At 42.3% G+C, this 24,141-nt stretch overlaps 1 protein-coding gene across 4 annotated transcripts in view; it reads left to right on the forward strand.

Annotated features, from left to right (window-relative positions):
- The window catches only part of PDE5A (phosphodiesterase 5A), a 190,340-nt gene that overhangs the window by 79,187 nt on the left and 87,012 nt on the right, over window positions 1-24,141 (forward strand). For 2 of the 4 annotated variants that reach the window (XM_036763181.1, XM_036763182.1), the window contains exons 6-9: window positions 575-712; window positions 4,006-4,073; window positions 20,293-20,404; window positions 21,728-21,812. In XM_036763181.1, the coding sequence (XP_036619076.1) occupies window positions 575-712; window positions 4,006-4,073; window positions 20,293-20,404; window positions 21,728-21,812 (403 nt within the window). The remainder of the gene's footprint in view (window positions 1-574; window positions 713-4,005; window positions 4,074-20,292; window positions 20,405-21,727; window positions 21,813-24,141) is intronic. The other 2 variants (XM_036763184.1, XM_036763183.1) reach the window with 1 other exon arrangement.

The following is a 24,141-nucleotide window of genomic DNA, read 5'->3' on the forward strand; positions in this document are numbered from 1 at the left end:
AGCACTTAACAAATGCTACTTAACTGACTTCTTGCTTCACCACATTGACTAGCAGTGAAACCATTCTATTTGGATGATGATTCCCCACATTTCCAAATATCCAACAGCGTCTCTACCAGTTGGCAAATGTCCTACTGCCATTGTCTTTTGGGGATAGGGATCGAGACTAAACCTGTGATTTCATTGGTACTGGGAGCTCCCAGGAGGGTTCTACCAATGCAGGTCAGCACTTTCTCTGCAATTTATCATCTGAAAGGTTTGCGCTGAGTGCAAGCAGGTTAAGTGACTTGTCTAGGGTCACAGAATCAGTAAGTATCAGAGACAGGACTTGAACTCAGATCTTCCCAGACCCAAGAGCAACTCTTTATCCACTGTGCCATGCTATTTCTCCACTGTCTCTCCACCCCACCTCCACACCCCACCACCACTCCATTTAGCAGTTGCAGACACAGCCCTTGCTGAGGTTGTGATGTAACCATATGGTCATCCTCAGTACAGGGTGCAGCGCTCATGCCTGTCTGTGGGGACTCTGTGGGCATCTTCTGATCCCAGGGCTTTGCCTGTCTCTGCCTAGGTGCTGCTGGACCTTGCAAGCTTGATCTTTGAAGAGCAGCAGTCCTTGGAAGTGATTCTAAAGAAGATCGCAGCTACCATCATCGCCTTCATGCAGGTGCAGAAATGCACGATCTTTATAGTGGATGAAGATTGCTCAGTGAGTACCAACCTTGGCATTCTTTTTGTCCTCCACCCCAAGTCACCCCTTGCAATACACCCTAATGTGGAATCCATATGGCAGTGGCATGGTGGGCTGGAGGGGAATCAAGGACTTGACTATCTTGGTTAGCAAAAGTGAAGAGAGGGGAAGAGAGAGAAGGAGATGGAGAGAGAGAAGGAGAAGAGAGAGAAGGAGAGATGGAGAGAGGGAAGAAGAGAAAGAGAGAAGGAAAGAGAGATGGAGAGAGAAAAGGAAAAGAGAAAGGAGGAGAGATGGAGAGAGAGGAGGAGGAGAGATGGAGAAGAGGGGTGGGGAGAGAGAGAGAGAGAATGAATGGGAGGGGGAGGGAGAGGAAACCCTCAAAAATCATGGGCAGGCTATGTGCCCAAAAAATGGTTTAGGATTTTAGTTATCTTGTAAATCAGCTGTTTGGAACTAAATAAACATTTCCCTATAGAAACAATAATGGTGATTCTATTACCAGACAAGTTGATAAAAGCCTATTTAACTAGTGATGGATGGTGTGGTATAGTCAGGAAGGAAGGAGAAGAAAGAAGAGTTTCCTATCCCTCCTTTGAATACTAAGCAAAATTTCCAGATGGCCAAAGGTGGTTTGGGGCACCTTCTCTCCATCTATTTTCTGTCCTTGCCCTGGACTATCACCACCCTCCTGCTCCCATAAGCTCCTGACATAGACCCTCACTAACTCCTAGATTCCCAGAGTCCTGGAATGTTGTATGTGGAAGCCATCTTAAATACTGGAGTCTGACCCCTTCATTTTATAGCAAAGAAAACTGACCCCCAGGGAGAGAAAGGGAAAACTTTAAGATTTCACAGTTAGTGACCCATCTTCTACCTATTAGTCTAGTGCCCTTCCCATGGTACCACTTAAGAGCTAGTCTAACACCAGGAAAACATGCAAAGGAAAAAAGGGACCATAGTATTCACTGTCTCCTTTGAATATTGCTAAAATTATTAGCAAGTTATGGTCTCTTGAGTTCTGTTACAGGCTGAAGAAAAGCTTCAGGCTTTTAGGGGGCAAGATATTTGGGTCCATCACAGAGAACCCCAGATAATGTAGCCCACATTATAGAAGAAGGATGGAACAGTGGAGAGAGCAGTGAACCTGGAATCAGGAAGTTGTTGTTCAATTGTGTCCAACTCTCCATGACCCCATTTGGGGTTTTCTTGGCAGAGATACTGGAGTGGTTTGCCATTTCCTTCAGCTGATTTACAGATGAGGAAACTGAGGCATAGAAGGTTAAATGACCATTCCAAGGTCACACAACTAGTAAATGTCTAAGGCCTGATTTGAACTCGGGAAGACTCATCTTCCTGACTTCAGGCCCAGTGCTCTTTCCCCCCACACCACCTAGCTTCCTGGAATCAGGCAGACCTAAATTAAAACCCAACCCCCAATACTTACTAATGCATGGTCCTGGGCAAGTCACTTCTCCCCATTGGTTCATAATGTGTAAAATTAAAGAATCAGCCTCAGTGACCTCTAAGGCCCCTTCCAGTTCTAATCTCAGATCCCTGCCTGGGCACCTGCTTTCAGGAGCTGTTCCTCCACATTGTTCCAGTTCTTCACATCTTGTTCCCCTGTCCTGTTTCTGAACCTATGGGTTCTCTAACACCCCTGGGTATTTTCCACAGTAGAGGGGCAAAGTAGGGCGGATAGGGAGTGGCCATTTCTAATTGCCTTCATTTGCCATTTGTCAGCTGGGAGTTTTCATAAATTGAGGACCATTTATATGGGGATTATTTCTATGATTAGAGTATAAAAAGTCATTCTTAAACTGCATTTAGTATAAATTTCACATTTTCTTTGATGATTCAGAAGATATTACCAGGAAATTAAATGAAGAAAAAATAAAAGTATCACCCTGCCTCAGAACCATCATCACAGACTTGCGTTTACTTTGTAAGAGGAAGTGTTGCATGATGGGTAGAGAATTGGCATTGTAGTCAGGAAGCTTGGCTTCAAGCTCCCATGTCTCAACACATGCTGCCTGGATGACCCCGAGAAAGCCTCTGACACTTTCAGTGATCAAGGCAGCTCTCTGAGACGTGAAGTTGCAGAGACATGAATCTGCATTGGCTGAGAGAGTTTCCTTTCTAGGAATTCCCTGAAGCAATGTAATCATGTCATTGGGATATCAAGACTAGATCTCATCCCTATCCCTATTTTCTCTGCCCTGGAGGTATGGGAGAGTGCTGGAGATGAAAGAACTGATATTGGTGGAATGAAACCACATTCATCAGATGGGATTATACAAGAAAACTTGGCCATACCACTCTTCTTATGAAATCATTTTCTATTTTCCATCAGTTTGGAAACTTTCTGTTTGCTTGAATGAGGGATGATTACAGTGTTGTATGCTTCCCAAACATCCAGCAGAATCTACTAATGGCCTATGGCCAGCCTTTGATGGGTCACCCTCTCCTTCCCATCCATGCTTATTGTGCTTGGGCCCACACTTTTAGAATATCTCAATATCATGTTAGTCCATCTTGATGATTCCTTGACTAACTGTTCCAGAGGTGGGGAATGTGTGGCCTTGAGGCCACATCTAGCCCTCTAGGTCCTCAAGTGCAGCCCTTTGACTAAAGGGCCACACCTGAGGACCTAGAGGGCCACATGTGGCCTCGAGGCTGCATGTTCCCCACCCCTGGTAGCATGCTCTTGTCTAAGGTCTCTTGGGGAGATATCATTTGAATGTTCTCTCCATCATACGTTTTTGATGTCTCACTTCATTTTGCTTGATTTTGAAGAGTGAGGCCTAGTGCCATAATCAACTACAAAATTATAGTTGGAACAATTTCCCATTTCTGAAGTGACAAAGAAATGACAAGTCAAAATTAACAGCTAAAGCTCTGGAAACAAGACTATGGGAGGAGATTGTCCAAAACAAGCATATATTGGACCCCCTAAGAGACACCAAAAAAACTTCAATTGCTAATAGCAAAGGAGGGGGAAAAAGATTAATGAAAGCTGAAACTGGAATTCTAAAGCAGAAGGGACTGGATAATAATGAAAGAAATTTCAGAATCTCTTCTGCCTGTTTGGTCACTGTTTTCCATATGAATTCCAGCCTTCAGCAATGGGAGGTAAACTCTGGATGTGCCAGTGAAGTGAATGCCCAGTCAAATTAGTCTGAAAAGAAAGGAAAGTTCAGTAATTGCCTATGATATATTCTAAGGCAGAAGTGATTCATATGTCTTACCGTTTGGTTTGCGTCATAGCAGAATATAAACCACCATCCATGATGCTGTTCTTATGTTTTCAGGATTCATTTTCTAAGGTGTTTCACATGGAGTTTGAGGATTTGGAAAAATCAGCGGATGCTGTAACAAGGTAAAAAAAATTCTGAGTTCCTTTTGATCATGTGCAAAAATACTGGTTGAGAAGTACACTTGTTTATTTTGTCAACAATTTCATTCTAAGGACTATTTCTATACCAAGTACTGTACTCTGCTTTTCTCTCTTTGTCCTACACTGGAATCCTTCAAATCACTAGATTTGGGGCCCATTGTGGTGTAAGGCTGGGGACCAAAAGATCAAAGGGGAGCATGCAATGCCTGACTTGGAAGCAGGAAAACCTGGGTTTGAATTCTACCCCAGACACGCAAATGTAGTTAGACCCTGGGCAAATCACTGTCCCTTCTTAAGCCTCTAAATGAAGATAATCATAGCATCGACCCTGTCTCATATGGTTATTATTAGGCTTCAATGAAATACTGTATGTAAAATATTAAACCTGTAAATACCACATCATAGGAACAAAAGAAGTATTGAAAGAGAATGGGACGGATGACTGAGTCATGTGGATTTCTTCATGGAAATGGAGGGGCTTGTGACAGGAACTTCGAACCAAGTCATTGTCACTAGAAATTGCAGGATGGTTACCCCAAAGGGGCCTCGACTTGATGATCAATGCAAATTATGTGAAGAAATTGTAGCAATTGTGCAGCACCTCCCAGTAGACTCCCCCCATTAGAATATCCCTAGTGCTCAGCACAATGTCTGGCACGTAGCAGGCATTTGGTAAATGCTTGTTGATTGATTATAAATTTTTTTGGTGTTGCTGTTGTCGTCGAGTTGTTTTTCAGTCATGTCTGATTCTTTGTGACCCCATTTGGGCTTTTTTTGGTGGAGATACTAGACTGGTTTGCCATTTCCTTCTCCAACTCATTTTACAGATGAGGAAATCGAGGCAAACAAGGTCAAGTGACTTGCCCAGGGTCACACATGCCACCCAGATACTATAAAAATCTAGAAGCTACTAAATACCAGCAAGTCATGACTTGGTCATGTAACTTTCCCTCAAATACAGACATCACAATATCCTAGATTCATCAGCGGACTCAGTTATTATATACTGGACAGAACAACAGGACCACAGACACAACATTAATTCATGAAAATTTGAGAATGTCTTACTTAACTAGACGTCACTATCCCAAATGCTCATAATCTCCTACTTACATGGATTGAAAGACATTAAAAGGTAGTCAGCCAGACAAAACCAAGGAGAAGACATCAAACCCTCTTTAGAGGTTTTGGGAACAAGGCAAAATATGTAGACATTCCTATGACCCTGTCTGCTACTCTCATTATACCAAGGATGCTTTTCATGGGCCTACACAAGATGAGCTTACATCTTTTTTTAGTACTTTAGTTTTCCCCAATTACATGTAAAAACAATTTTTAACATTCGTTTTCAGAACTTTGAATTCCAAATTCTCTCCTTTCCTCCCTCCCCACCCCCTCATTGAGAAAGCAAGCAATTCCATATTGATTATCCATGTGTATTCATGGAAAACATATCTTCATATTAGTCATGTTGTGAAAGAAAACATAGAATAAAACTCAAGAAAAATAAAGTAAAAAAGTGTGCTTCCGTCTGTATTTAGATACACATCAGATTTTTCTCTGGATATGAATAGCATTTTCATCCTAAGTCCTTTGGCATTGTCTTGGATTGTTGTATTGCTGAGAAGAGCTAAGACATTCACAGATGATCATCTTACACTATTGCTGTTTTGTTGTTCACAGTACATGTGACTTTGCATCAGCTTCTGTAAATCTTTCCAAATTTTTCTGAGAGCATCCTGCTCATCATTTCTTATAACACAATAATATTCCATCACAATTGCATGGCACAACTTGTTCAGCCCTTCCCCAATTGATGGGCATCCCCTCAATTTCCCATTCTTTGCCACCAGAAACGAGCTGCTACAGATATTTTTGTACATATAGGAACTTTTCCTTTTTTATCTCTCTTTGGATACAGCCCTAGCAGTTGTATTGCTAGGTCATAGGGTATTACGATTTTATGGCCCTTTGGGCATAGTTCCAAATTAAATGAACTTACATCTTGATGTATTTATTCAACTGCAAAAATTGTTTTATCCACCTTGCAATAGTCTTAAATTAAATATTAAAGAAAAGAGAGTTAAGCTACTTGTTCCCAGATCGTCTCTTGAAAAAGTTAAGAACAAGATGATAGTAATTTAAACTAAATACAACAAAGGACAAATTGGGTCAGATGCAAACCAGCAAGCCTTGTGCCCCATTAACATAATGAATGACATGGGGAATGGTAGGGAGAACTGAGATTCTTCTCTGAAAAATTGGAAAGCAGCAAATGTGGATAAAATCTGTAATTACTGGTTCTAGCTCCTTGCAGAAGTGATTGCTAGCAAAACACTTTGCCAGCTTCTTCTCTGCAAGCCTGAGCTTATCCTTCTTAACAGAAGGTATCATGTCTTTATTACCGAAAGATTAGGACACCAGGGACCCCTCCAAATACAGGCTTGTATTGCCCCAATTATGTGTTCATGTATTAATTACAGAGCATTCTTAGCTTGTATTGTTCAAAAGAAAAAGCTATAAACACAAAAAATATTATTGGCTGAGGAGCAAAAAGAATGTAGCCCAAAGTCTTAGGGGTATAAAAAGCAAATTATTATCATTCAGTGATTATTGACCAAGCCATGTCAAAGTGCTCTAACACTTATCCCACCTTCATTATCCAACAACTTTTGGCTCAATTCCCCACTCATGCCTCATTCACATAATGCAGATGTGTACAATAGATCCAGGTATAGTGAGGACATGAGAATATTTGGCGCCCGTGTGGGCTATACTGCTTTTTCTATTTCAAATGTACTGCCAGCACATTGAGATGAAGAACAATGACACCTGCTATGATTCTGCCTGTCCCAAAATCCATTATTTTCCATCTTAAATAGAGCTGATACAGCTTTCAAGTCTGAGAGGGAGTCATGCCAAAACACTGTAACCATCATGTATATAAATGACACCAAGTTATAGGTTTCCCCTGAAAAGCATATTGAAAGAGCTATTTTATCTGATGGAGGTTCTCTCGGGAGAAAGATTGGGTTGGATTTATAAACTTAGGCATTACCTACATAGAGGTGAGGCAACCAGGTGGCACAGAGGATAGAGTCCTGGACTTGGAGCGAGGTCTCAAATTCAAATCTAGCCTCAGACGCTTACATTTTGATATCACAATATAATTTGGATTCCTTAATTGTGAAGTTCTAAATGCAGGCCAAGAAAACATAGAAACTGAAGTCTTTGAAGGTCAGTTTGAACCAATGGATGGTCTTCCCCATTCGAGACACATTGATCATAAGCCTATCATGGAGAAACCCAAGGCCGAGTGTCAGAGATTGATTGACTGACACCCTAAAGCCAAAACTTAGTGGAAGCAACACATTTAGAACAATTAATACTTATGCAGCATGAGTCTTAATACCTACTTTTTGCACGTAAAATGAACAGCAATGGATCTGTAGGTCTCTAGTCAAACCAGACACTGAGCTAAACACCAAAGATACAGAAATGGCCCAAAACTAAAAAATCCCAGCCCCTGCTCTCAAGAAAAGCACGTTCTAATTGGGGAGATAATAGGTAAGTAACTAGGAACATATGAAATGTGTACAGAACAGATGAAAGATAGTCTCTGCGGGATAGACACCAGCAATGAGGAAGACCAGGAAAGGGCTTGTGCAGAAAGTGGGATTTGAGCCAATCTTGAAGAACGCCAAAGTCATTAAAAGGCAGAAGGGAGGGCAGAACATGCCAGGCATGAGGGACAGACAGTACAAGGCACAGGAGGTGGGAGAGAGTGTCATGAGGAATAGCAAGTTAGCCATTTTGGCTGGACCATTAGATGGATCGAAAGGAGGAAAGTAGAAGAATACTGGAAAGATAAGAATGGACTGGGTTTCAGAGAACTTTAAATGCCAAACAGAGAAGTTTCCATTTGATCCTGGAACCCTTGGAGCTCATCGAGTAGATGGGTCTAGAATTAACCAGGAAGAAGAGAGCGAACTGGTAAGATGTCTGCCTTTGAAAAGATCACCTTCACATCTGAGTAGAGGATGAGTTGGAGTATGCCAGGATATGCACTAGGAAGACCATTTAAAAGGTTGTATTTAAGCAGTCCGGGTAAGAGGTGATGGGGCCTGAACTAGGCTATAGGAGTGGGGAGTTACAGACACCTAAAGGAGATTTTGTGAAGGAAGAAGATAAAAAAAGATTTCACAACAAACAGGTTATGGGGGATAGGTGAGAGTGAGGAGCCAAGGATGACATCAAAGTTGTGGACCAGTGTAACTGGGAGGAGGATGGTGGTACCCTGGACAGCAATAAAATTCAGATGAGGGGGAGGGGAAAGGGCTGAGTAATGAGTTCATTATCATAATGGGTAATTATCATATCATTATGGATATGTTGAGATTGAAAGGCATATGGACCATCGAGATAAATGCCTTCCAAAAAGACAGTTGATCATACATGACTAGCTCTCAGGAGAGAGAATGGAGCTGGATAAATAAACATGGGAATTGTCTGCCTAAAGATGGTAGTTTGAACCCTTGGGAGCTGATGCGATCTTCAAAAACCAGTGCAGTATGAATGTAACAAAGGGCTCATCACTCCAACACAGCTCTGAAAAGATGAACATTTCCTCCTCACAAAGGAGGAAGAGGATTGACGGATGTGCTGAGAGCACAAGACAAACAAGTAAAATGTTTACAGAAACACTCTTGGAGCCAACAAACCTCTCCCTGGATCAATGATAGAGGAAGACAACAGGTGTATGGCACCAAATTTGTCCAATATCGCCTAAAGTGGTTTGATCTCTGGGGAGGGCCTGTTAAATGGTTGAGATCCAAGGCTGTAATCAAAAGCTTCCTACATCAATGATACCCACAAGGACTTGGTCAACAATATGGCAACAAGGTTGTGACAAAGGTTGAGTCATTAAAATCTATTTGTAAAAAGAGGGGTTTGTGATGATCATTCAAAATCTGGTTATTGCCCCAAAAAGTTACAGAAAGATTATCTTTAAAAACTTCAGCTTATTGGCTGAGGTGGTAGGTTATACATTGCAGCAGTAGAAGCCATCCTATATATTGCTGCCAAGTGCAAATACTTAGCATCCACCAGAGACCTAGAAAGATGCAATCAGGTGGTAATACTCATTGGCTGGGAGCTCACTATCCTTCATAAACTAATAGGGGACCAGTTCCTGTACCATGAATTAAAACCCCAGAACATCCTTGAGATTTCAAGAAATAAACCATTATGGAGCCCAGGGCATTGTCACAAACAGCTAAAGCCCTAATTGCCCAGATTTAACAATGATCCCTAAAAATGTAAGAACAAGGTGTATAATATATGCCATCATACCAACTACTAGTGGTCTCCCTATAGGTGGAATGAAAGGTTTTCAAAATACAGACTTAGGAGAAATTAAAAGTATGGGGGAACAGGAAGCTACATATCCCCATCATCCCACCTACTATTAGAATTTTCTCAAAGAAGCTTTTAGTGAGACTACAGAAGATGAGCTCACATCCAAGTCCTTTGAACAAGTTACAAAATACAGTCATCTTGTCCACATCAGCCTCATATTTTTCATGCATAAAATGATGAAGCCTGAACAAGTCCAGTCTAATTAATATTAAAGACTAGCAGGTCCTGAAGATGAGAGGTGTAGTTGAAGATATTTCCTCCCTAGTTTTAGTGATGATAATAGCACCTATCTCTCAGAATTGTTTGGAAGAAGAGCCAATGTGTGTAAAGCACTTTTAAAATCTTAAAGTGCCATGTAAATGCTAATATTATTATTCCTAAGGGAGTTAGTTTCATATGTTTTGTTGTTCAGTCATTTCAGTTGTGTCCAACTCTTTGTGACTCCGTTTGGGGTTTTCTTGGCAAAGATACTGCAGTGGTTTGCCATTTCCTTCTCCAGCTCATTTTACAGATGAGGAAACTGAAGCAAACAAGGTTAAGTTACTGGCCCAAGGTTACACAGCTAAGTAAGTGTCTGAGGCCAGATTTGAATTCAGGGAGGTGAGTCTTCCTGATTGCAGGCCCAGTGCTCTATACATTATGGTGCCACCTAGCTGCTCCTACTTGGTGCATAGTAGGCACTTACATGCTGTTGATTAATTGGCTGGTTTATAGGAAACTGAGAAAGAAAAACACACTGCAGTCTGAGGCATAATGCTCTTGGCCTGATGCTGTTGGTAACGGGTTCATGGGAGTGTGCAAATTAAAAATCATGAAGGCTCTCTTAGCTTAGGGCTTCACGAGGACAGGATGAGATGAGAAACAAAGCCCAAAATGTCACAGGCTACTTTATGCCTCAGGTCCTGCTTCCAAAGCTCATATGCTCAAGATTTGGAGTTAATCTGTGATCTCTTAGGAAGCACCTACTGAGTGTTTTGCATGGTGTTTTGTAGGGACCTTCATAAAATGAATTTCTTTTCCCTCTCTGAAAACATCCAAGCCAAAGTCAATACATATTAAACGCCTCATTGGATAAGCAGTATGCATTAGAGGCTAGAGTTCGAAACTTGAGGGTCATGAAGACTTGGGTTCACATCCTGCCTTAGAGGCTTTCTAGCTGTGTGTCCCTGGTCTAATCGTTTAACTTACCTCAGCGCATTTTCCTTATACACAAAAATGGGATGGCTGTGTGAGATCACCATATAAAGTGCTCTGTAAACCTGTGTTATTATTGTTTTCTTATTAATCCAGACAGTAAAGTATCCACTTGGGGAATAGAGCATCTCTGAATTAAGCGTATTTGGATTAGCCAGTATTTTGGGAAATAATAATAGCAGACATTTATGGAGAAACCTGCAATTTTCCAAGGTATTTTCCATGTCATCTCTGAATCTCACAGCAGTACGTATACTTATTCTCATTGCACAAATGGAGCAGCAGTGGCCCAGAGAGGCAAAGGATGTGCTCAGGGTCACACAGCTTATAAGTGAGAGCCAAGCTTCACACTGCTGACTCCCACTTCGGGGTTCTTCCTAATCTCCTGGACCCCCCACCAACTGCTTTGTAATTGGATCTGTGGTCTGCTGTCCAAACACACAGCTTCAGAACTACCCCCAGGTGCCTCACTATTCTTTTGATGTTCTTCTGAGCTCCCTTTTCATCACTGACATTTTATGACCATCTTGTTCAGCACCATGGATAGAGCATTGGACTTGAAGCCTGAAAGAGCTGAGTTCAAGTCCCTCCTTTGACATAACCTGGCTGTGTGATCTGAGGCAGGTCACCTGACCTCTCAGTGTCCCAGGCACTCTCTGATTATAAATTAGAGAAAGTTGGAGGAGGGAGATTTCAACACGAGCAGTTCCCTATATTTATAAATTCGTAGGTAAGATCCCTCAGGTGTCAGGAGTAGCACGTCTTTTGAAGTCTGGGCTAATCATTGGAGAGGTCCAGAAGACCACCAAGGGAAACCCATCCTCGCTGAGGCTGAGATGGATAGACAATCCATTCTTTGGTTCTCACGTGTGGTAGTTGACAAGAAAGATGGGTATTGCGAGTTCTTGGGTGTCAGTACCTGCATGGGTGCTCATGACAGTTTCTACACTGGTTATTGTGAATAAATCTCACAAAGAGAATCCCTTGGAGGAGCCTGAACCAATCTGTCTAGCTAATATTAAAGAATAGCAGGTCCTAGGGATGAGAGGTGGGCATGAATATATTTTCTCTCTAGTTTAGAGGTTGGTGCCTCCTACTGCTTACAGTTTTTTGTGAATCTTTTGTAAAATTTTGTAAAATCCTTTGTTCTGTGAAGTTTGGATTCAGTCAAAGGGCTGCACTTGAGGACCTAGAGGGCCACATGTGGCCTCAAGGCTGCAGGTTCCCTGCCCTTGCTGGGTGTCCAAGCACCATGTGTGATCTAAATTTTGAATTCTCCCAGTACCTAGCTTAGTCTTTGAACATGGTTCTTAGCAAATGGTGGTGGTTAAGCTAACATTAACACTGGACCAGAAAAGCAAGTCATCCATGTGGCTGTTTGGAAACAGAATGCTCAAATAGAATGCTGCACTTGCAGTCATGTTTTGTGTGTTAGTACCTTGTATTGGCACTGACATGTAAGGCTTGGTCCCTGGTCTTAGAAAGGCCATGAGGCTCTGTGTAACAGTGCCCTCTGCTGGCAAAGATTCATCTTGGAAAAACTTCAATTCAGAGCCACAGACATTTATTAAGTGCCTACTGTGTGCAAAGTACTGGAGATAGAAAGAAAACATCTAAAAACCAAAAACTTTCTTCCCTTAAAATACTTATCCTCAACTGGGGGGGTGGTGTTAAGGGGTAACATCTAGAGAGATAAGTAATTATGAAGTAATTTTAAGTGGGAGAAGCACCTAGGTAGTATTTTAAAGGGAGCTAGGTATTTCAAAAGGGGCAGGTAAAGAGGGGCTACATTCCTGTTATGAGGAATGGCCTCTGCAAAGAATTGGAAGTAAGAAAAAAATTTTAAAAAAAAATTGGAAATGAGAGATGTACATGGGGTCCACTATCAAAAGAACCCAAAGTCAAATCTCATAAGAAGTCATCATAATGACCGTGGTGATCTCAGCAACTCCTACTTCTCCCATATTTTGATGGGTCACAAATGCTTTTCCCCTGTAATGCCATTGACCGTTGCCAAAACTCCCTGGGTTGGCTGTGGCCTTGGCAAAATAAAATGGAGTCATTGCTTCTTTGCCGTGGGCAAGCCCTAAGCATCTTTTCATTTCATTGGTTTGTTCTGTCACAAGAGGGTATATAAAAGCGCAAAAGAAACTGACTAGATAAATGAAGAACATGACCATGCTTCACTGGGACAATGAAAAGGTGTCTGCTTTTTAGCCCTAGTAGTGGAATTCAGAGCTCATTTGTATAAAATTAAAACAAAAATAAGGTTCAAACTACTGTGACTAAGACGATCCTTTTTTTGCTTCCCCAATTGATCCTCTACTCTGCTTCCCCCAGAAGCATTTCCTCACCTCTTCTCTGGTCAAAGCTCCTATACCTCCACCTCCCCTACCCTATCAGCTCAGGATGTGGGGTCATAGTTTATGCTCCCTTCTCCCTTTCTCCATCTCATATCACCTTGTTATCATCATCCACTCACTCTGAGGTTTCTGAGGACCTCATCTCTGAGGTTGCCCTTCTTGCCAAGGTCAGTCCCCTCTGCCTGGGCCCTTCATCCCATTCCCTCTCAGCTTTTCCAGTAGATTTGCCCTTTAAATATCTCCTCTCTAATCTAATCTCTACTGGTTCCTTACCCACTGCCTTCAAATATGCCGAGTTTTGTCCATCCATAAAAATCCTCAACTAGACCCTGCCATCCCCTCAAACTTTTATCATCCCATAGTTCTCCCCCATTTGTCAGCCAGACTTCTAGAAAAAGCTGCCTATACTCATTTCCTTCCATTCCTCCCCCTTCCCTCAGACCTTCGCAATCAGGGTCCCAGGACATAATCCCACCAGGCTTTGCTCGTATTGCGCTGTGAGGCCAAACCTTTGGATATCCCTGGGACACAGGAATACTACCTGTTATGAGTTTGGAAAACTTTGAGGGCTGGGCTGAGAGCCCAAGGTCTTGGGCCCAGGGGAGGCCTTAAAATTTCTAATTCTCCCTATTCATCCCTGGTTCTCCTTCCATTCACTAATCCTCTGCCTGGACTCCTTCTTTAATGCTTCCAGTACTCCCATCCCTTCCAGCTCTCCTCACTAAAGTGACACCTCCCCCTTCCCAGTCCACTATCCATTCTCTCATTCCCGCCCACCTCAACCCCACCTCTCCACTGAATGATCTTTGTTCTGCTGGGCCCTCTGACACTCTGGCTAGAATTAACCAACTTTGCATTTCAGGCCTCATTCTCTCTTGCTCCCTCCATTCTGGTTCTTGCTACATCCTCACAGGACACCGTGTCTCGGGTCATTTTTCCAAGGCTAATTTCCCTCATACTTCTCAACTTCCTGGTCTTGGTGGGGGAGTCTGAATTCTTCTTGCATCCCGTGGATACTTTCAGATTCTGCTCTGCCACCATTGGAGCTAGGTGGTTCAGTAGTTAGAGCAATGGGCCTAGAGACAGCAAGACTTGAATTCACATTTGGCCTCAGACACGACTAGCTGTGTGACCCTGGGCAAGTCACTTAACCCTGTTTTCCTCACTTTCCTCGTCTGTAAAATGAAGACAATAATAGCACCTTTCTTCACAGGGCTGTCAGGCTCAAAGAAGGTACTTGTGAAGTGCTTAGCACAGTTGTCTGGTACGTGGTAGACTCAATATAAATGTTATCTATTGTTGTTATAATATTATTACTATTATTGTTATCACTCAGCAATAATACTTAATAGTGATAAAGTCTATACATAATATATACACATCCATATTCAAGGTTTGAAAAGTGCTTAATATTTGATCCTCAAAACAGCCCTGTGGGGTAGGTTCTAATGTTCCCATTTTACAGATTTTATAGGAAACTAGACTGAAGGAGGTTGATTGACTTGACCAGATCATGCAGCTAGTAGATTCTAAGGCAGAATTTGAACTCAGGTCTTTGGACGCTAAGACTAGCACTCTATACACTATGCCATCCAGCTGCCTCTCTTTTGAAACTTCCTCTATGAAGATCACCCTACCTTGATCCTGGCAGTCACATTTGCCCTCCTGTCTCAGTGAATTCTGTTCCTACCTCTGGATCCACCCCAATTCTTGCCCTCACGCTCATAGACTTCAACATTTTATGTTTCCTAAAAGATTCTAATCTTCTTCAATTTATTCTGCTCCTATTGTCTACCTCTTCACCTCACCTCAGCTCCAGACAGAGACACTCACACCCTTGATCTTCTCACCACTCAGAAATGTCTCACTTCGAAGATCAAGAACTTGGAAATGTCTTTATCTGATCAGAACCTCCCTTTCTGTCTTTTCCTGTATGTTAGGAACCTATTCTTCTCCACCGTGGCCTGCAGTCTCTCCTTACATCAGTACTTTCCCAAGCTATCACTCCTGACTATGCTGTCCTCCCTTCTCTCAGCATCCCATTCCAGCCTTTACCCTCAAACTCTCTCTCCAGCGTCCTAAGGACAATCATGCCTTGCCAAACCCCAAGCCTGGATTATTTCTATGGCCCACCTACTCCTCCTACTCCTACTCCTGAGCCGCTAAACAGAGCTAGAGGATGTCACTCAACTCTGCTAGCTGGATCCACTACACATTTATGTTAGCTAATTTCAACTGGTCTCTCACTGCAGCTACCTAATAAATTTTCTAATTATTCACATCATGCTCTTAGCAACTGTGTGGCTTTGAACATGTCATTTAACTGCTCTGTGCCTCAGTTTCTTCACCTGTAAAATTAAGAGGTTTTGCTCAGTGTTATCTGACTTGCTCTGGACCCTATAGTCTTTCCATCTCTAAATCTGTGATCCTGTCGACTATAAAATACAGTCCAAAAATGTATTATTATAATGACCAATATTGGCCCCAGAGAAGCAATGAGGGCATTCACTTCCCTGTTTTTGTTAGAGATATGGGTGACTATAGGCATGAAATTTTGTATTCATTGTCAGACATGGTTGTTATTTCAATTGACTGTTAGTGTTTTTTGTTAGAAGGAATGCTCATGAGGGAAGGTGGACCCAGAAATTTAACAGAAGAAATAAATTAGAGATTCCCCTTAAATGTAATGGGCTGTCTTTGTTCAGGTAGTGAGCTCACTATTGATGTTGGTTTTCAAGAGAATGCTAGGCCACTTCTTGCCAGTGGCCCTGTGGGAGAGACTTCAGCTCAAGGGTTGTACCAGTTGATCTCTGGGGTCTATTCCTGCTAATTCCATAAATTATACTACTTCATCTTCACAACAACCACAGGAAAGAGTCCAAGTAGATCTTAGATTGCCCCCATGGTTACCCCCATTTTACAGCTGAATAAACTGTGGCTCAGACTGTGGATGAGTTTGCAGCCCAAACTCACTTGGCTGCACATTGTCTGAATGATGACTACAGCCCAGGTTTCTTGACTTCTAATCCGGTATTCTTACCATGACACCACATTCCCTCATGATGTCTGTTTAGTAAGATATCTTCCTTGTGTGGTTCATCATTCTCACTCACTGTCTCCTCATACCAACATATAATAGATTCTTGAGGAACTCACGCACACTTGGGCCTGAATGTGTTCATGGAAAGATCCAGGGAGAACAGAGCAAGGGAGACATAAATGAGCCCTGACCACAGTTTGGAAGCAGAGGCAGAAGCAGATTGATATTGCAAGTTGTTGGCCAATGATGTGTAGGTGGAAATAGATTTATTTACTTTTAAAATTTCCCTACTACTTGTTCTCATGCCTTGCAAGTCAGAATTTCCCAAGGTTTAACCATCACAGCTGTCCTTTCCCTTTCCCAGTCATGTTTGAGTAACTTTCCACGAGCAGATCCGGATCTGGGCCAATCACTCTCCTCACTTCAACTCTGGCCATCACCAGGGAACACTGGATCTTGTCATCCAGAAGGCCTGTGTCCCATTCTGTTCCCCTTTAGGCTAAAGCCCTAATGCTTAAGAGTTGGCTGGCATCAGATTATGGGATAAAGAGTTTGCTGACAGCAGATTATGAGTAAAGCAATGAAAAACACTGAGATGTTAGAGATTTTTTAATCTAAGCTTAAGATGAAAGTTAAATTAATTTTTAAAAATTTCAAAGCAATATATCCCAGTTGTCGTTCAGTTGTGTCTGACTTTTTGTGACCCTGCTTGGGGTTTTCTTGGCAGATACTAAAGTTCTTTGCCATTTCCTTCAGTTTGTTTTACAGATGAGGAAACTGAGGCAAACACGGTTAAGTGACGTGCCCAAAGTCACACAGCTAGTAGGTGTTTGGGGCCAGATTTTGAACTCAGGTCTCCTTAACTCCAGGCCTGATGCTTCATCCACTGAGCCACCTAGGTGCCCCAAAAGTAGAGACAAAAATCAGAAGTTGGGGAGAGAAAAAGAGCTAAAGAATGAAGAGGGGCAAGTAGACGTTACTGGAGAAGGGAAGAGCTTTAGTGCTGGTTAAAGTGCTTCTAGTTTTCCTCTATGACTTTTCCCCACTCTTCAAGTAGGGAAATTGATTTCATTTTTTAGATTCGGAGAACCAAGTAAAGTAATTTGAGTACGTAATCTGAGGGATGGCCCTGGGTCATCCTCATATCTGATTAAAGAACAGTCATGAATTGTTGAGTCTTGAACTAAAAGAGGCCTCAGGGGTCATCTAGTCCAACCCTATTTTTTACAGTTGAGGAAACTGAGGCCCATGGGAGGTAAGTAGCCCAAAATCGCACAGCTGTCTCAGAAATGGAAAGTTAAGTGGAATAGTACATTAGGCACCAGACTTGGAGGCAGGAATGAGTTCCCATACCCCTCAGCTTCCAGGCCCTATTTTCTTCAACTATAAAAGAAGGGGCTTAGAATCATGGCCCCTGAAAGTTCTTCCAGTAATTTTTGGTTCACATATTGCTGATCCAAGGGCCCTACTGGCTCATAACCTAGACTTGTGATCCTATGAGCCTAAGTCCTCTGGCTCCAAAGCTAGTGCTTCTTCCAGCACATCTATCAGCACACAGAAAAAATACCGCCCATAAAAATTGTGCATGAAAAGGAATGGGAAGCAATTTGGCGCCTTGGCAAGAATGCCCTCTAGCATTCTGAACCCAGAGGACCTGGCTTCAGATCCTGGCTTTGCCACTTACTTTCTGAGTGCCTTTGGGCAACTGGTTAACTTCTCTAGGCCTCAGGTTCCTCACCTGTAAAATGCAGGAGCTAGATTATATGACTTTTAAGGTTCCTTCCTGCTCTAAGTCTGTGATCCTGAACTAGCACATGACTGTGGTTGTGAAATTATTCATGATATTTTAAGATTTTTTTTACTTTACCAGAACACATGAAATGCAGTATTTTGCCAAATTTATAAGACATCTTTAAGAGTGCAGTTATTCTGAGTGTGTACACGGTACACCAAGTCACTGATATATGACTTTTCCAGGGACAAGACAATGGTTTAATTTCTTAAAATATATTTTTATTAGTTATATTGCCTTCCCAATATATTTCCCAATATACACCTTCCTCTGCCCCATCCTAGGGTGCCATTCTCCGTAACAAGGAACAAAAAAAAACAGAAGAGAAAATACACTTTAACAAGACCACCCAATTGAACACATCTGACATTAGAGACAGTTTTCCATACCCACTGCAAAATGGCTGGGGAGTGGGGGACTGCTTCTGATACCTCTTCTTTGGGGCCAAGTTTATTCATCATAATTTCAGAGCATTTGGTTGTGTTGTTTAGTTGTTGTTTTTTTAATGTCTCCATTTGCATTGCTGTCATTATGTGTGTCGTTTTCCTGGATTTACTTACTGTACTTTTATCGGTTCATATAAAGCTTCCCATGCTTCCTCTTCATTATTTCTTACAGCCCAATTGTAATCCATTACATTCATATAACACAGTTTCTTTAGGCATTCCCCAATCCATGGGTATCTATAGTGTTTCCAGTTTTTTGCTGCCACAAAAGTGCTGCTTGAGTTAGATTGGCATGTACCAATCAATCAACAAGTACTGATTAAGTACCTACTATGTGCCAAGAGACCCCGGGGATGCAAAGGATGCAAATACAAAGAATGAAACTATCCCCTCTCCCAAGGAACTTACATTCTAATGGCAGAAAAAGATAGATAGATAGATAGATAGATAGATAGATAGATAGACAGACAGACAGACTGGTAGGTAGGTAGATAGATAGATACATTCATACATACATACATAGATGGATGGATAGATGGATAGATAGATAGATAGATAGATAGATAGATAGATAGATAGATAGATAGATAGATAGATAGATGGACAGCAGAAGCTTAAAGCAAATCAATACAAATATATACAAAGTAGTTTGGGAGGGTAAGGGTCAGGAAAGGATTCATACAGGAGCTGCCTCTTCAAGAAAGAGAAGGACTCTACAAGGCAGAGGTCAAGAGGAAGGGCATTCTAGGCACATGGGCAAAGACATGGAAATGGAGGTGAGTATGATGTATGAGGAATGGAGAGAAGGCCAATCTGGCTGGGTCATAGAGTGTAGGATGGAGGGCAACGACCATCACTAAAGGAAAATAACTGTGTGGAAGTTGAACTGGAGTGGTGATAGACTGGAAGCAGGGAGACCCATTAGGAGGCCACTACAATGATCTAGGCAAAAAGCAATGAGGGCCCAAACTGCAATGATAGTTATTTGCATAGAGAGAAAGGGTTGGATATTGGAGGAGTATTTGTTGTAAGATAGAAACAGCTGGATTTGGCAACTGGTAGGATCTATGGGGTGAGGAAGAGTGTTCTATTTGGGGTAATAATGAAGTTAGGAACTTGGGGATTTGGGGAGGACAGTGGTGCTTTTGACAGAAATAAGGGAGTTCAGAAGATGGGAGAGTTTGTAGGGAAAGATAATGAGTTCCATTTTAGATGTATTGAGCTTAAATACCATGGGGACATCCAGTTTGAATGTCAAATAGGTAAGTGGTGATCCGGGACTAAAGTTCAAGGGGAAACTGCAGCTGGGCATTTAAATCTGAGTCACTTGCATACGGATGATAGCTAATCCCATATGAGCTGATCAAGTTACCAAGATAGAGTGTAGAGGGAGAAGAAGACCTAAAAGAAGCTGGGAAATGCTCACAGTGAGGGGATATGAGGGATGATGAACCAGCAATAAGGAGGTATCTGACAAAGAGTAGGTGAACCAGGAGAGATTAGCTTCAGGAAAACCCAGAGAAGAGAGAGTATCCAGGAGGGTGGTCAACAGTGTTCAGTACAGCAGAGATGTCAAAGAATGTGGCTTTTCTTTAGATGCCAGATCTCCTTGTGGTATATTCCTTGAAGAAGGTTCATTGAGTCACAGGATCTGCACACTTTAATCATTTGGTCCTCTAGAATGGTTGGACCAACTTACAACTTCCCCCACAGTGTCTCAGTGTGCCCATTTTTCCACAGTCCCTCCAGCATTGATTGTTTCCATTGTTTGGCATCTTGGGCCATTTGCTAGGTGAGAGGGGAAAGCTCAGGAGTGTCTTAATGTGTATTTCTGTTATTATTACTGTCTTGGGGCATTCTTTCATATAGTTGTTAACCTTTGAGTGGCAGTGGTTTAATTACATCTTTCCAACATTTCATCACGGTAAAGAACAATTTTGTCTCTCAGTAGGGATGGAGACATGAATAAAATCAATTACATGTATGCTCGCTATGTCAGAGACACCATGGAACCTCTTAATATCCCCGATGTCTATAAGGACAAGAGATTTCCCTGGACAGTAAGTAAATGGAATTTCGTCTTGAAGTAAGATGAGAATGTTTCCTACACAGCCCATATTTCTGTGCTTGTTGTTGTATTGAACTGGCTGCCATAGAAAGATTCTAGGGTGAGGCGTGTGGTCAGTGGATTCCCTGCCACAAGCAAGGAGGGTAAAGCTTCCCTGCCTAGAACATGTCAGCTGATTTTATGGTATCCTCCAACCTTAGGATTTGCACTTTTTCAAAGAGTGGCCAGTACCAGTAGGGCAGAAATATCAAGGAAATAGAAATAAGTGGAAACATGAGATAAACATTCAGAAGGAGGAAGGAAATAAGCATTTATTAATCTCCTATCACGTGCCAGGTACTGTGCTAAGCATTTTACAATTGACCTTTACACAGCCCTGTGAGGCAGGTACTTATAATAATCCCTGTTTCACACTTGAAGAAACAGAGCTAGAGGTAAAGGGACCTGCCCAAGGTCACCCAGCTAGTTATTGTCTGAAGCTGGATTTGAACTCAAGTCTTCCTGGCTCTAGGCCCAGTGCTCTATCTGCTAGCTACGCCTCTCCAGATTTCCACCCCAGGCCATAAACTATGATTCACAAAATCATTTGTTTGATATTTTCTCACCTTAGCCCTATGCCAACCATTCTGCTTTTGGTGTATCTGTGCATATCTTGACAACCTTTAAAGACTGAGTTCATTGCATTACTCCCCATAGCAAGAATACACACCAGTACAGAATGGGGACTCCCATTATCCACCACCTAGGAGCCACCAGTATTTGTTCCATTGAGAACAAAAATGGGCTGACTGCTGTTTTAGCAAGTCAGGGCAACCACAGTGGTCTAGGTCGGCTATATCGTCTGTTAACCAGGTGAATGTTAAAGAAAACTTGAACCACCCCTGTAGTGTGGCCAAATAATGGAATGCAGGCCTCCCTGGGCTTCCTTCTCTCTCTGGAAGTTTTTGTCCCAGTGAATAATGTCTGCAAGCACCACTCATGGGGCTAAGCTAGTAGTAAATAGTGCACATGGGTAGGTGCTATTAACAATCAATTACTCAGAACTGGTTTAAAATGCAACAATGAAATAGACCAGCAGATGTTTATTGTGCTATAAAAGCTCAGTGTGATATGATTTCTCAGTACATATTCATCATTGGGCTCTTTAGTCATTTGTACATTCTCTATGTCCTGATGGGAGCCCAAGGTGACAAGGGAGGAAAATGTTGGGGGACATAATCACTTTTACAGATACTAATTGTTGACTTGATTTCTCTGGTCTGTTGCTATCTTGTCTGTGTATTTGTGTGTGTATGCGTATGTGTTTTTTCAATAGAATGAAAACACAGACAACTTTCACCAGCCCATTAGAAGTTTGCTTTGCACACCTATAAAAAATGGAAAGAAGAACAAAGTGATAGGTAATACCTTTTGTTCTCACCTTTGGTCCTTCCTTTACAGCATAAAGCTTGGTTGTTCTGGTCCATGTAAGACTCCACTGACTCCCCCCTCCATCATGCTGTGTAGGTGACCCTGGCTTCTCAAGGCTCCGGTAGACCCTCCTGAGGCCCGTGACACCATCTGGGTGTCTTGGCTGAGAACAAGCTCAGAGACATCTGTTCCTCATCATGCTGGTTCCCAGCAGGGACTTTTTCAGCCACGTCAACTCAGGGTTGGCTTGTAGGAGGGAGGAGCAGGCCCATCTCCCAGACCTTACACGGCTCCTTGAGACAGTGAGCTGCTGGTGCCAGGAAAAGCTGCATTCCTGCATCTCAGTGCAACCCACTGCGAGATAGAGTTGAACACCTGTGCTTAATGTCTATGATATTATAAGCAGTGCACACAGTGGATAGAGCATGGGGTATAGAGTCCAAAAATTTGGGTTCAAATCCCTACTCTCACGAATGAATAAGCATTTAAGTGCTTACTATGTTAAAAAAATACGAATAAGATGATGTTTGCCCTCAAGGAGCTTACATTCTAATTGGGAAAGAAAGCAGACTTAGAGGTGGAGTGGGGGAAGAAAGGAAGAGAGAGGGGGCGGGAGGGAGGGAGGGGAGAGAGAGAGAGAAAGAGAGAGAGGTGGAGGTGGAGGTACAGGTGGAAACAGCTGGAAAGTCATGTCGTAACCTGGTTCTTTTCGTATAAAACCTTCATCTCTGCATTTACCCCTACCCAGTGAGCCATCACATATAAACCAAAATAAGAAAATGGAAAAAGATAGAATTCAGCAAAAATAACTGGCCTAGTCACTGAGTCTGTTGATGGATCCACAGTCTGCCAGCCTCCACCAAGAAGGGAGGGAGACGGATTTTCTTGTCTCTTCTTAGGGGCCAAGCTTGGAGTCTTCTGAGAGGTTTGCAGACAGTGCTGCCTGCACTCTGGCCTTCCTCTCCTGTCCCCAGAACTCAGACTCTGCACCTGGGATCTGTCTCCCTTTCAGAATTAAGGATTTTTTTTTTGCTTATTTCGTGTTATATGTGATGGCTCGCTGGATAGGAATAAATGTAGAAATGAAAGTTATGTAAAAAGAAAATAGATTTTAAAATGTATAAAACATTGAAAAGATACTTACTAAGGTATAGCTGGATTAGCTCTGGTGTGATAAAACACCTTCAGATGCAGACTGAGCATCAGAGAGAGAGAGAAGGAGACACAGAGAGAGGAGATGTCATGATTGTCCCAGGGACACTCTTTCTCTCTCTCTTCCACAGTAATTTTGTTAGCGCCACCTCTAACTTCTACCAATTTCTCTGAGTTCTTGCCCTCTGGGACCAAAGGGAGAAGTTCTGCCTAGAGCTCGTTTTGATGATCAGCATCACCAAGCCCCATTTACCAAGCAAAGAAACTCAGTCCAGTGTGAGTTATGTACCACTAGAAAACCCTTAAGCCTCACTGTGCCTCAGTTTCCCTCTCTATAAAGTGAGTAGGATTATATGACCCTTCCTGTTCTAAACCACTGATTCTATATGTTGAGTCTTCTGGAGTCTCACTCCTGTGCTTTCAGCATCGGAAGGATGTCATACTGGCTTTCACAGGCTTTTTCCATTGGTTTGGGGAGCTTTCCTACCCCAAAGAAAGAGCATGCCAGAGGGCATGAAGAAATACCATCTATGAACACTGCTGGGCATCTTCTCTGTACACCTTTTTTTTAAAAAAAAAAGGTCCTCAAAGTCAGTGAAAATAGGGAGTTAAAGGGTATATTAGCCTCACGGCACAGTCATCATGTGGGGAGAGAGGCCAGGAGACAAGACCTAGGATTTCCCTGGTGAGGACTCTCTCCTCACCTGTGCAGGTCAGCACTATCTCTGCCAATTCTACTTTTAGAGCAAGGTGGAGCACCTGCAGGTCAAGTGACTTACCCAGGATCACACACCCAGTATTTGTCAGAGGAAGGACCTGAACCCAGGTCTTCCCAGTTACAAAGCCAGCCCTCTACTACAACTATACCAGCCCACCAGCCCTCATCTGCTTTCATGATTAAATCACTAGAGATTTTTAACTATTTAAGAAAAATGCAATATAAAAATGTCCCTCGAATATAGACTTTGTCGTCCAGTAGTTTCAGTCATATCTGACTCATCATAACCCCATATGGTGGTTTTATTGGCAAAGATACTGGAGGGATTTGCCATTTCCTTCTCCAGCTCATTTTACAGATGAGGAAACTGAGTCAAAGATGCTAATGTGACTTGCCCAAGGTCACAACAGCTAGTAAGTGTCTGAGACCAGATTTGAACTCAAGAAGAT

Source organism: Trichosurus vulpecula, chromosome 6 (genome assembly GCF_011100635.1).
Source record: "Trichosurus vulpecula isolate mTriVul1 chromosome 6, mTriVul1.pri, whole genome shotgun sequence".
NCBI lineage: Eukaryota > Metazoa > Chordata > Mammalia > Diprotodontia > Phalangeridae > Trichosurus > Trichosurus vulpecula.